Below are 13927 nucleotides of genomic sequence, written 5' to 3'. Positions count from 1 at the left end.
TAATTCACATTATTAAAATGCTAGAATTTTTCTTCTGTTCTGTCCTTCCTTTTGACAGATGTCATCCTACTACTATTATAAAGGCGAAAGTTTGTAAGTATGGATGTTTGTTACTCTTTCACGTAAAAACTACTGAATGGATTTGAATGAAACTTTACCACAATATAGCTTATACATCAGAATAACACATAGGCTACAATTTTTGAGGTTACTAATGTGAGGTCGTAAAAAAACACATTTTTTGCGCTTACATTGCAAACGCTGACTGAATCCTACAAGATAGATAGAAGGCAGGTATAAATTATAACTTATATCTTCTAACCACGCGGACGAAGTCGCGGGCAACAGCTAGTACAAACATAAAAGTGTACATAGTCATAACATCACAGCGAAAATATGAAAGACAATGTCGTAGAACCTGCCCGGGTCTGATCGCGGGTGGTCAACTAATAGGCCTCGCGAGTTCCTTATGAAGAATGTCATCTAAAGTTAAACTATTCTGAGACACCACTGTTTAAGTGTGGAAACTGTTTTGGATTATGTGTAGTGTATTAAGGTTGTAATTGTTTATATATAATATCCGTTTGTTTCCCTAATAAAAAAACCTTTAAATTAAAACATTGTAAGGCATCTTGTATTCCAAATAATTAATATTCTTATACGTATCTAGGCGGATATTATATTTATAAATGACCATAAAATCATCTATTATTATTTAGCCGAACATTTTTATTTGATTTGTTTGAAAAGTTTTTTATAGATTAAGTTAATGACGGGCGTTGAATCCAGGGTCCACGATTGTTTCCATTTTAATTGTATTACCATCACTAATCTTACATTGTTTATTTGCAATAATTTGATTATGAATTTTATTGAAAGTCCTTAAATTACAACCAACAAGCATTATGGAGGCTCGAACCCAGACAGGAACTTCTTCAGTTATAAGTATTTTCGGTTTTTTTGCATGGATTTGTATGATCGAGTCGATCTTAACTCAGGCAAATTACCAATTCATTTTTCAACCACAATAATCTTCGTTTCCTAACTTCATTTTAAGTGTGAGATAAAGCTATCGTCAATAAATGTGTCAATAAAAACAACTAACTGACAACTGCCACACATAATCACAATAAAACAACAAAATTCTTACATCCATTTATTTAAAAAACTTAAGACAATACAAATTGCCAAAAAAAAAACAAAAATCAAAGAGAATTATCACAGTACTTAATAAAACTTACATCTAAACAGCAATAATTATAAAAACAACTAAAAATACGATCGCAAAGCTTAAGTACGTAATACAACCGAGTCTTATACAGGGAAACGTAACAATTTAACGGATTGCAGTTGTCAAAGAGAGATGGCGCTAGTGTTGACCCGCCCTCAAAACTAGTCTTAATCTTAGAGGTTATGATAGGCACTATATAGTTAAGAATCTTGTAGACATCTAACATACAAACTTTAAATATAACCTTAAATTTATTGGCAGAACAAACGATACTTGAGCAATATATTTTGTTTTAATTATGAATGTTTTTTTTATTCAAATAAAACGGGATAAAGTGATCGGTCTTTATACAGCCATCAAAAAGGTAATTTTGTAAAGTCGTTCTAATATTATAAACGTCAAAGTTTGTTAAAACCACTGAACAGATTTGGACGAGATTTTGTACACAAATAGTTTTTAGTTAGCACATAGTTTGATTTGTAAGGGTCAAGTTTTTTTCTTTTCTTTGTCCTTATAGCAGTGATTGCTTCAAGATTTTTTGCCAGTCGTGTTATGACCATATATGGGCACAATTTTGACATTGTACTGTTTATTAAAAACCTCCTTACATTTTATTTGACATCCAAGTAACAGTTGATTATTACAAGTTAATATAGGACATAATCATTTCATAAAATTATTTACAAAAGATTCTAAATTGTTTTTCATATTTTTTAGAGATGGGATGGTAAGAAAGTCTCCTTTTCAGTAACGATTAGACTAATTTCAAATTATCCGCACTAACGTAGAAGCTCCTGAGTGCTGTGAGTTTTAAAATACCCATATTTTAAAACTCCGCTACACGAGAAATTATTGGAAACTCCTATACTGTTTATGGATAATCAGATATCCGATAGTTTCAAAACATTCCCGAATTTAGTGGTTTTTGTACATCTAATGTGGAGAATAAAATCTATATAAAATTGTGTCAAGTGTCTAGACTGATATATACGGTATACACACCATTTTTATTCTTTCTGCTCGTTCGCGTCAATCTCGGAAATGATTGGACCGATTTTGAAGAGTCTTTTATTGGCAGGTAGCTGATGTAACAAGGAGTAGCTTAGGCTACTTTTATTTTAGGTAAATAAAGTATTTTTTTATGAAATTTCACGCGGCCGAATTCGCCGGTACTGTATATTATAAAATTACAATTAATCTACATGCCCTATGACGCCGACGAAAACGTGGCTTTTTCTAAGTAGTCGATTCGTTAAATTGATTGAGCAGTTTCTGAGATTACCTCCGACAACTGCACAAACTACCGCTGTATAATATTTATTAATTACATTATCAACTGTATATAGACAAAAGATTTCGTTAAACGTTTTATCAAGAACGGCAGTTGAAGTTATAACGTTTACTAGTAATAATTAAATAGTCCTTATTTATTATAATTAAATCTAAAAAGTGTTGACCATTCTATGGTCTATGTACTTAATTACAAATATAATAGGAATCAGGCATAAATTACGTCACGTGATCTAGGAAGGAGTCGAAAAGTGTGTGACAGCATTTTGATAAAATTGACAATATTTTGATAAGTAGAGTATCGTTTACTTTACACAACTCCCACATTAAGGATTTCAATCCTTGTGTCGCGAGGAGTGTCACAAACAGTCAATTCACTTGCGCAAAGACACCCAGACTCAGGGCTGAACACACGGGGATCTGACCCGCGACACGTCGCTCTCTGTGGGTTTGGCGTGTCGTGGCGTGGGTTTAGGCTATCCTTATCGCTGGCTTCGACTGCATGGGGAGGCCTATGTCCAGCAACGGACTTAAATAGCTTCAATCGATTGATGTAAAGCAGATATGTCATGTCACACCGGAAAAAAGGACGCTTTCAAAAGTCACGTCGTAAATAAAGTATTGTGATTTGTGTGACATAATTTATGGATGATTCATATGAAAAATGCATATCAAACTTCCAGGTTTTACCCATCGTCCAAACAGTTCCAAACACAAACAACGTTTTCATTAAAAAATATATAAAATTTAGTAAAACAGTAAACTTCTTCGAGATCTAAAGAGAACTTCACAACTCGATATTACAACTAAAATATTTAAACCTTTGTATTTTAAGCTTTCAGATAATATACTTAGAAATAAGAACCAACTACAAGTGTAACACTAACGGCATTTACAAAGCATACAACACAAATATAATAAATGGCACATAACTATTTATATTACAATAGATAATATAATAACTTTGAATTATCCTCGCGAAATATAACCAAAACATCACCCTTCTGACGCAGTCGGGTGAGAGGTCGGCGATACTTCAAAGTTCTGTGGCAAGAGACACATCGCATTGCGCTCAACAGATCAATTCGACATCGCTGCGGCATTAGAAAACAATAAATTCGCAATTGAAACACAATCGCAGTCAACTCGACTCTGCATTGCAATGTGATATGTCTTACCGAGCCTGCACACCAGCCTCCTAAACAAACACCAATTTGTTTTAAAACAATAGTTTAGCTTTGGAATGAAACGATCAGTCTGGGCTGTGGTCGCGTTCAGGCGGGCTGCGCGCGTCGCACGTGCGTGCGCATGTGGCGCGTGATCATGTCGCGGCGGCACGCGGCGTACGGGCAGCTCGGGCAGCGGTACGGCTTCTCGCCGGTGTGCGTGCGCTGGTGCGTGGCCAGGTGGTCGGAGCGCGAGAACACCTGCCCGCACGCCGCGCACGCGTACGGCTTTAGCCCGCTGTGAAGCCGCGCGTGCCGCGTCAGCATGTCTGACCGCGCAAACTTGCGCGAGCAAATCTCGCACTCGTACGCCCGAACCCCCTCGCTCTTGTTTCGATGACGAGACGCGATGTGCTTCGTCAACCGGTCGGGGACGGTGAACGTCTGTCCGCATGCTTTGCAGGGGAACAGCTCTTGCGTGGTCTCCCGATCGGATTTTAGGCTGAGGTCTAAGGGTAGGTCCTCGTCCTTGTCGTCTGCGGGCAGCAGCCATTGCGGCGTGGGGTAGTTGTTGTTGTTGTTGAGCTGCACGGCGAGCTTGTCCAGCAGGAGCGACAGTCGGCGCCGCTTGTGCTGGTGGCTGGGGCTGTGCGCCGCCGGCTGCGAGTCCATGCTACCTGCCGGCGGCGCGCGGCTCGGGCCCGCGCCCGACACGCGGAGGGCGCCTGCGCTCCAACCTGGAAACAACAAACACACACATTATATTTCTGGGTCCAAATTGAACGGGATAAAGGCGAAAATGCTTTTATTCCCAAAGTTACATTTCTTGCAGCGTTAATGCTAGTCGCAAGTAGGACTACAAGTGCTAAACATTTGAAGATGTCATTCGTTACTATGTAATGCAAACTTATGACGGACACAATTTCTAGTAGATTCTCTTTTGCCTTTACTCTGGCAGATATCGGTTGGTATTTTTGTCAACCACCAAAACTTATGATGAATGAATGATGGCAAAAGAAGTAAAAATTAAACGATAACTGGGTATAGGTGAAACAAAAACGATTATATATGTAATTTCCCTTGAAATTTAAAATACGAAAATAGCGTGCCTAAATATATCAACAGGTTGTCAATTCTATCTGTATATTTAACATGACGCGATAGCCCGATAGGCTACATTTGAACCTTCAAATCGTTGTAAATTTGTTCATTAAAAATAGCAGTTTTATTCGAAATCCTTTTTACCACGTTATTGATGTTACTATGAAACCTGATTCGTATTTAAAAGGCTCTGTTGTAATAATTGACAGCGCGCGTGGGTTCAATATGATTGTTGATTTTTTGGTATCTTTTTACTTAACAGCCATTTTTTTATGCGCTTATAACTGTTATTTCACAGTTTATTTACGAAAATACATTTTGCTTTTGGTAAAACTGGTGAATCCTCTTTGACACCCACCTCCTCGGGGGAGGAAGTGTGTAGTGTCAGACTCTTATTAGACCTGAACCGCCGTGTAACGTCAACCGCGTTTTAGACGGACTTAAGAAAACTGCTATGTTATAATGTCAATACTTTAAACATATTTTCTTTCAGCAAATATGGGTGAGACTTTTGATCGTGAAGAGGGTTTTTCAGCTGATTCTTTAATTAGACTCCCGCACTAAGAAATTACTTTTAGTCGCGGGAGGTGCACCTACGTTCAAATCACAAATACCCAGACACAGACCCAGACTTGGAACAAGCATTTGAGGGTTCACACAAATACGATTCGATCCCCGCGTAGGAGATGCACGAATGCTTGTCCTAATTCTAGGTCTCTTTGTGCATGCGACTTAAAACGCGATACAAGGATTAAATTAAACGCTAAAGACGGGGCGTTTTTTCTTTAATTGAATAATTAGTAGTAAAACATTGTTTCAAATTACGTTGTAGCCGTTGTTGGTAAATAAAAAATACAAGGTTTTTTTTTAAATTTGATTAGATGCATTCGTCCTGTTATACCCCACGATTCTATGCAGCAATTGCTGTACAAGCATTATTCACTTTCACACGGTTTATTCCGCTGAAATGTAATCCGATGATACAATTTACTCATGTTAAATTGACTTAATTCTATATTGTAATTAGTTTGATTCTGGACGCTGTCACGAGAACATCTATTGGCAATTCGTTGTGTAACAATATTGACTTAAATTCTAAGTGTATGTGACTGCCTAAATAATTATTAAACCAATAAAAGTGTGTGTGTGAAATTCGTAGTTTTTTTTTTAAAAGACGCAAAGGTTGTGCCGCCTAACAGTCCGAATTACCCCGAATTGGGATGACAATATCGGAAAAACTAACGGAACATATTAGACACATTTTTTATAGTGAAACCGCGTAGCAGCCCTTATGACAACTGGTCAAGTGCTAGTGTGAGGGCTGTGTAAATATAGTCTTAAGAATAAGTTTGAAAGAGAAGAGGCTTAAAAGTAAGAAATTAAAATCGGCCATCACTAAATTTACTTCATAGTGGCTTAGCTTATACAGCGACTTCAAATATTTATTTGTTTGGCACCTAAACACTTATTTTGTTATTGTACTCTATAATAATATTGGAACCAGAAAGACAGCGTGCTGGAGAGTTTGTTGCGCCGTTTCTTGTCTCACAGCAAAAGCACTTAGGAAGCGGTGAAGGGTGGGAGAAACTGGGTGCTGTCCAATGTAATCTGACCTTCAAAAACTGCTATTTAGTAGCCTAATATGAATAAATCACTTATTTGATATGACCGTAACGATATGACTGTAGCTATCACTGTTCTTAAGAAACCGACTGGTGGTAGACGAAAGCACAGACAGGTTCCTGATCCGTTTTTATTCTTTGCATTTGGATCCCTAAAATAAATGTCAATCGGCCGTATACCTGGTAAAAGTAACGATGATAAAATAAATGATACGTATTACAAATATTGCAATACATTGCGACGTGGTGCGGCGCTGATATCACAAGCTATGAATCATTGACAGGCCTGTCGGTCTAGTGGCTAGTGACCCTGACTGCTATACCGGAGGTCGTGGGTTCGATTCCCACAAAGGACAAATGTTTATGCGATGAGCACGATCATTTGTTCTGTGTCTGGGTGTAATTTATCTATATTATGTATGTATTTAGAAATATATTAGTATGTTTATCAGTTGTCTAGTGCTCATAATACAAGCTCTGCTTAGTTTGAGACTAGATGGCGATGTGTGAAAGTTGTGGAATATTATATTATTATATTGCCAGCAATGTATAGCAACTATTACGACATTTACTCGTCAAAGTAATGAATTATAATGATTTTTTGTTTAACCGTATTCATCCCCCCTTCACTTATGAATTTTTGAAGAATCCTGCCGAAGCCGGTAATAATATAGTTAAATATTCCGTTTAACTTGTAAATGGATGAATTTAAAAAATATTTGCTTCAAATTTCGGATATCATCGCTAATTACATCAAAATTGATATAAATTAAGTTTATTTTCATGCCTGTTTATTTCGTTGATTCTTAGGTATCGCTCGTTTACTCTTTTCAAAGTTTTTGGGTATACTTTTTAAAAACGTATCATACATTCAAAAATTATGGAATTACATGACTTTTGAATAATGTCAAGTGCGAGTAGTTTCATAAAAATAAAAAAAAACTAGCTTAATACCATGGGAATCGTAAATAGTAAGGATTTCATATCTAGGAGAAAAGTGGATGAAGCAACAAGCAATTCCAGGAGGAGCAATGATGGGCATGTGTATCAGGCTAACTTATTGCCTATGCATATCAGAATTATCAGAAGATTACATATTAAAACAGTCGCTGGAATCTAGACCTGCAACTATGTGCATAATAATTCAATCTTTGAAACCCTAGTTCACATAAATACCCTTTAATAAAAACCTTTGTTAAGTCCTAGCTACCGCATTAGGTTAAGTAACCTGTAATGGTAGATTAGTGTGATTATTAAATAAATAAATAAATAAATAAATAAATAAATAAATAAATAAATAAAACTGCATTAAGACGTATGAATAACACCCGGGACTCACAATTTAAAGTGCCTTCGGAAACACCGCGAAAGTCTTTGACTTAACCGGTCACCCATCCTCGGGCCGACCGCGTCAAGCGTTGCTTAACCTGTGATCGTCAACTTGTGCATAGCATGGCAACGAGCCTATCCCAACTTATTATTAAATAGCTATACTTATATTAGAAAGCAGTACTTTCGCATGTTAGCCTCAACGGATTAACAACACGTGTCCCTGAGTTACCATGCTAATTGGTACATTGGCCAGCCGTCATCAGCTCATTATTAAAATGAACTTTATTGCGTCGGAATAGAGTCGTTGTGTATAAAAATAAATGTTTTATGTTCTACTGAAGTTTTTTAAAAAACTCACTAAGCAAATTTAAAATTAGGTGGTATTGCATAAGGTTTTATTGCGGCTTTCGGTGTTTATTTTTAAATTCGAACTTGGAACTTGGCAAGTCCTATTTAAGATGGAGTATTATATTAATCATTTTGGTTAAAAAGAAAAATATTTTCTTTTACTTGATTTAAGTAGTCCGTAATCAATTCATAATTATCTAGTTTTCTAACAAGGCTGCTTAAAGACTGTGGCCAACAGATTTTCACTGTCAATTCTTTAACTTAAATCGACTTGTAGTTTTTGATTCAAATACCGGTCTGCTGCAATTATTTTTGCGAGATATTTCACCAACTCTATTTAAAATAAATGCTGTTTTAAAATTAACGTTTCAAAATATAATAATGAGACGAAACTTAAATAATCATAAATTATTTACCCACATAATTGACCCACTTAAAAATAATCTATAAGAGATCCATTTATTTTATTTCGAAATTATCCAGATCAGTAGAAATATGACCTATATTATGGTAAAAAGGCTTTTTGTTACAAATATTATTTATTTGTTTCAAAAGTTTCAACAGATCTCTATTATTTAAAACGTTTTGTTTTAACTGACGAATATTCCGATTCGGTTATTGTTTTTGGATGAATATTTGTTGCATTGTTCTTTTTGGTAATAATATAAATGAAATCCGCTATTATTTACGGGTCAAAATATATGTTCTATTAAATATGATAAATAAAATGCAATATTTGCCTATAAAATATTTTGATGAAAAGATAATCTCTTCTTATATGTGTACGTTACCTATTAATTAAGTATTGTTTTGAGGTAAACGTTTTTTAAGCCTAATAATCTACAAAATTTACGAAATTAATCGAATTGTCAATAAATTCTGACCACGTTTTTGAAGTTACTGCCTTACACAAAAAAAAATTAGGAATTAATTCATTAAAAATACTGTCCAGAATTCTTTAAACATTTTTCCAATTACTTATAAGTGATATAACTTCCAGACAAAGGAATAAAATTTACACAAAAGGAAGAATATCCTATTCATTTTATAATTTAACTAGCTGTTGCCCGCGACTTCGTCCGCGTGGTTAGAAGATATAAGTTATAATTTATACCTGCCTTCTATCTATCTTGTAGGATTCAGTCAGCGTTTGCAATGTAAGCGCAAAAAATGTGTTTTTTTACGACCTCACATTAGAAACCTCAAAAATTGTAGCCTATGTGTTATTCTGATGTATAAGCTATACTGTGGTAAAGTTTCATTCAAATCCATTCAATAGTTTTTACGTGAAAGAGTAACAAACATCCATACATCCATACTTACAAACTTTCGCCTTTATAATAGTAGTAGGATTATTCCTTATACATCTTGCCTTATTTATCTGCTAGCGTTTGGTCGGCAGGTGATATCTTATGCGTAAGTAGTTTACTTATTAACGAGTAACGTTACGGAGGCATGCAGTATCGCATCTGTCATCGCACGACAAACCAAACCTACACGTCAAAAAGTGTTATTGCAATTTGTCGGAAAGAGATGCCGCTATAAGGGTTCCATTACGTTGTCTCGCTTCTGCGATCGTAATAAAATTACTTCAAGATGAAATGGTTGGCCCCCTGGCCCATCTTATCCCACGACTTCTATTGGTAGTACCAAAGAGGTTTTTAACCAATCAGGTGTCTTAGAATTCTTGCAAAGGAGCCCCTAATACGAACGGATAATGGTATAACAGTTTTTTTTTCTGCTCTATGCGTTGAGACGTTCAAGATTTGCTCGAAGGGGAGGCGCCTCTTTACAATTCGGACACATTTGAATTTGAATTTAGAATACGTACCTACTTTTATTTATTTGAAAAACCGTTACGCATTTGTTTATGGTCGTGTTCTTTTTTGAGCGTTAACTCCTCGTGGTGTAGGGATTTAATATTGCGCGGGAACCGTTACTTACATAACAATGATTGTTTAAGACTAATTGATGAGTTACGTTTGCAATGAAAGCATGAATTAAAACAATTCTTAATCTAACCTAAACGATTAAGCGATTGAGTATTACAATGTATTTTTTTTTTTTTTAGTTCATAAATATAAATAATTGAGCTAAAAAGCATATGAATTAGGTTAGGACCGACGCGGCGTGTGTTTAAGAACGTTTTTATCAAAACCGAAAAATACCTTTTTTTTAAACTGACTATATATTAAGGTTTTTCTTGCTCTGGACCTATTGAATGATATAAATAAGGCTATAATTAGCTTTCTATATGACCATAAAATTTTCGGTAGTCTTTTATTATTTTATAACCGTATTCTTGCAAATATGGTAGAAAAATACTAGGTACCTAAACCCAATGTAGAGAATGACATCAAAGAAAAATAAATCAGTACATTTTACGCCGAACTTATCAGTATTTCGATATTTCTTCTAGAGTTAAAAGAAAATATCTTTAGTAGACCGGCAAACGTGTGAATTTCTCGTAGGTTACTATTTTAACACATTTTACATCAACCATAGGTACTATAAGAAAATGATCTAAAGATATTTATTTGGTTCAAATCGTACCGTATCTTAATAAATGAAGTATAAAAGTAATTTTGTGACATATTTTTTTGGATGACGTATGATTGTCATAGGAGAGAGATAGAAACGTATAAAGAAGACTGGCTAATGTCAAATGAAATATTGAAAAAAAAAAGTTATAGCTCTATGTGCTTAGATCCCTTTGCGTTTCCCATGAGGGATAAATTAAAAAAAAAAACAGTTAGAAACGTCATTTTACTCACATCAAGATTGAAATTTGTTAGATTTAAAACCCCTTTGAGTAGGTCAAACTGTTTAACTAACATGACTTGGAAATATCCTCGAACAGTAATGCTTTTTTATAACGCTTTTATTAGTTTCATCTGTATGTTTGTTTGTTGCTTTGTAACTGACTCCTTTGGACTTCATTTTAACCCACTTCGAGGGTCAGATTTCATTTAAACTTATTAGATTTGTTGAGGACCGATGACAATACAATAGTTTAATAATCTTATTGAAATTGTACTAATTAGTTTATTTATTGGATTTCCGTAACCAATAGTTAAAAACGGAACTTTATTGTCTAGTAGCTTTTCGCCCGCGGCTTCGCCCGCGTTGGTCGGTTATATCGCGTTTCCAAGAGAACTCTTCAGAAATCGGGGAAAAAACTATCCTATGTTCTTTCTCTAGGTTAACTCAGTGGACAGACAGACAGACAGTTACTTTCGCATTTATAATATTAGTAGGGATTATACACCACTATCTGTCTATCTGTCACCAGGCAACTTATCAACCGTCTTATACAGACAGTTGAATTTTCCACAGATTTTTTCTGTTACCACTATAAAGACTGATGTAAAAAGTTTGTGGCTGTGACAAATATATCTATTTTTCTTTAATTAGGCTTTTTACGGAACTCACAGTTTCGCAATTCAAACTAAAACAACATTTGACGGGTTGTTTTTTTTAATCCGTATACGAAGCACTGGTAAGTAACATACAGCCAAACTTGTCCCATTTCAAACAAGAGTCTCATTACAAAATAAGCACATATCTTGTTAGGAAACTTATCCTATGATTTAAAAAAGGCCTATTTATTACCTATTCAGGTTTGCCATCCAGTTGATTGCGAAACAGAAATTATTTTATTTACACCTGCCTCAGCCGCAATTATGGCAATTATAGTGTATACTATGCCTATATTAGCACTGCCTAGTGTTAGCCACACGCCATTTGCTTCCTAGCTATTAAAAAATAATAACGTGCCATTAAAATAGATTTAACGAAACATTTCATAGACTGATGCTAGTTCGAGAATTTCTTTCACTGGCAACTTAATAATCTGGACTTTTTAAACGAATGAGGTTTTACGTTTCAAATTCTTTTTTCGAAATTGAAAGTAGAAAGTTTGTGGCCATTTTAGTGTATTTTTTTTTAGTGGTCATGATATTTTTATTGATATTAATAACAAAAGGTTGCGATAGTACCTCATAGTACCTATTTAAGTTCATTAATAAGTCCAAGTTGAGTGCCTTAAGTCATAAGTTGTGTTAAAACTAATACAAGACATGTTTGTATAACAAATTTTCTTAGAAACGCATCAAACGCACACGAGCGGCCGCCTCTAAAATGACCGCAAGCTGCAAATTATACGGAACACAACACCTAAGAATTTACAAAGTCATCTGTTAAACAGTTACACATTACTACCGGTTACTAGCAAGTTACAAATAAATAAAAAAATACATACATATCTCAAATGTCGAATGCAGTTTCCAAACTTGTGGATCAGATGCATCTATCCAAAAGAGGCGATGAGAATCAATCCAGTGAGTTGATGCACTTAGTTTTAACGCGGGAGGTGCGTGAGTGAACGGTACGTAAGGTCGTTGGGTCGTGCGACCGGTCTTACCGCCCCCGCGCTCGCTCTGACACACCGCGACACACGTCCGTCCGGCAGCGGGCGCGGCGGCCGACTGTCGCCCTGCCCCTCGCACCTGCGCGCGCGCCGCGAAAACATTGCGATGCATCGTCGCCGCCATGTGTCGAAATGCGTTGAAACGCAAAATAACTAGCAAGAGAGTAAGTTATAGCTAGACGGTCAACTGTGTCTTATTTGTTACTACGTTACAGAGCGTATTTGTAACAATGCGTCTTATTAGTCGAAATATGGAAGTTGCTAATAGGACTTATTTAAATATCCATTTGTCTAACAAGATGTGTATTAGTTTTATTGTAGAAATAACCATTTAGAACCGAAGATTTGGTCAGATGAGTCAGCCCAAAACGATGGAACGACCCCGAACGACGGAGCTCTGGCTAAGCTGTAACCGCATAAGTGAAACGATCACAGGTTAAGCTCTGTTTGACGCGCTTGATCCGTAGATGGGTGACAATCTTTGTCATAACGAGTTCCTTCGTGTTTCGGAAGGCACGTTAAATTGTGGGTCCCGGCTGTTATTCCTACATCTTTGTCAGTCGTTACAGGTAGTCAGAAGCTTGAAAAGTCTGACAACCAGTCTAACCAAGGGGTACCGAGTTGAGGAGGTCAGATAGGCAGTCGCTCCTTGTAGAACACTGGTACTTAGCTGAAACCGGTTGGACTGGTAACCGAAATCAAAATAGTTGGGAAAAGGCTAGGCCGATGATGGTCAGCCCAAAACGATATCTCGAAAATCTAGATATTTAAATTTAAAATTATTGTCTCCTAGACATTTTCTAAATAGGCTCATTTTCTAGTCCCATAACAACGGTCCACGCATGCGCACTGCGTCGGGTACAGACATCCGTTAACTAATAAACATATTCCTTGTGCTCATGATTAATACTTCGCCGGCCAATGAAATAGGGAATAGAAATACTTAATATTCACTAGTCCTTATTACAAAGCCATAAGGTTGTATTTCCTGTGTAATTTTTTGCTGAGATGTGCATCGCAAAATGTCAATATTTTCTTTATTTTTTTTACAACTTATTGAATAATTACTTTTTCAAATTGTATGGTTTATGTACAACCTGGTGTCAGAGTGTAAACACGCACATGATTTCGAAAATACATTGATGCTCGCCTGGATTCAAACCCACGACCTTCGCTTTAGCAGTTAATGATCATAACTATACGCTTTGACTGCAAGCCTATTTATAATAACAAATAAAAAAAATGACTTATAATTTGGCGGAAATTCGGAATTGGTTGCTTACACATAAATGTAGTTAATTAAATTTACCAGAATAGCCAGAATCCATATTAACGTATTCCAAACAAATCCAAAATATCCTAAACAATACAAACTCGGTTAACGCATTCCGGAGTTATAGTAGAATTA

The 13927-nt window shown here is 35.9% G+C and overlaps 1 protein-coding gene across 1 annotated transcript; it reads right to left on the bottom strand.

Annotated features, from left to right (window-relative positions):
• Positions 1–1086: 1086 nt before the first annotated feature.
• On the bottom strand, positions 1087–12938 carry LOC113503685 (zinc finger protein 771-like). The gene is made up of 2 exons (XM_026885739.1): positions 12352–12938; positions 1087–4424 (listed from the first exon to the last, which is right to left on the bottom strand). Exons 1-2 carry the CDS (start codon positions 12641–12643, stop codon positions 3796–3798), a joined length of 921 nt encoding a protein of 306 aa, XP_026741540.1. The 5' UTR covers positions 12644–12938; the 3' UTR covers positions 1087–3795.
• Positions 12939–13927: the final 989 nt, after the last annotated feature.

This window comes from Trichoplusia ni, chromosome 20, assembly GCF_003590095.1.
Source record: "Trichoplusia ni isolate ovarian cell line Hi5 chromosome 20, tn1, whole genome shotgun sequence".
Lineage (NCBI taxonomy): Eukaryota > Metazoa > Arthropoda > Insecta > Lepidoptera > Noctuidae > Trichoplusia > Trichoplusia ni.
The sequence above is the reverse complement of the archived record's forward strand: the minus strand, read 5'-3'. Positions and strand labels throughout refer to the sequence as shown.

Excerpts from the sequence above, each read along its gene's own strand:
- LOC113503685 (XM_026885739.1), bottom strand. The coding sequence starts at position 12,643 with ATGGCGGCGACGATGCATCGCAATGTTTTCGCGGCGCGCGCGCAGGTG. Across the intron at positions 4,425-12,351 it reads GCATTCGACATTTGAGATAT|GTTGGAGCGCAGGCGCCCTC; the intron begins GTATGTATTTTT and ends TGTTGTTTCCAG.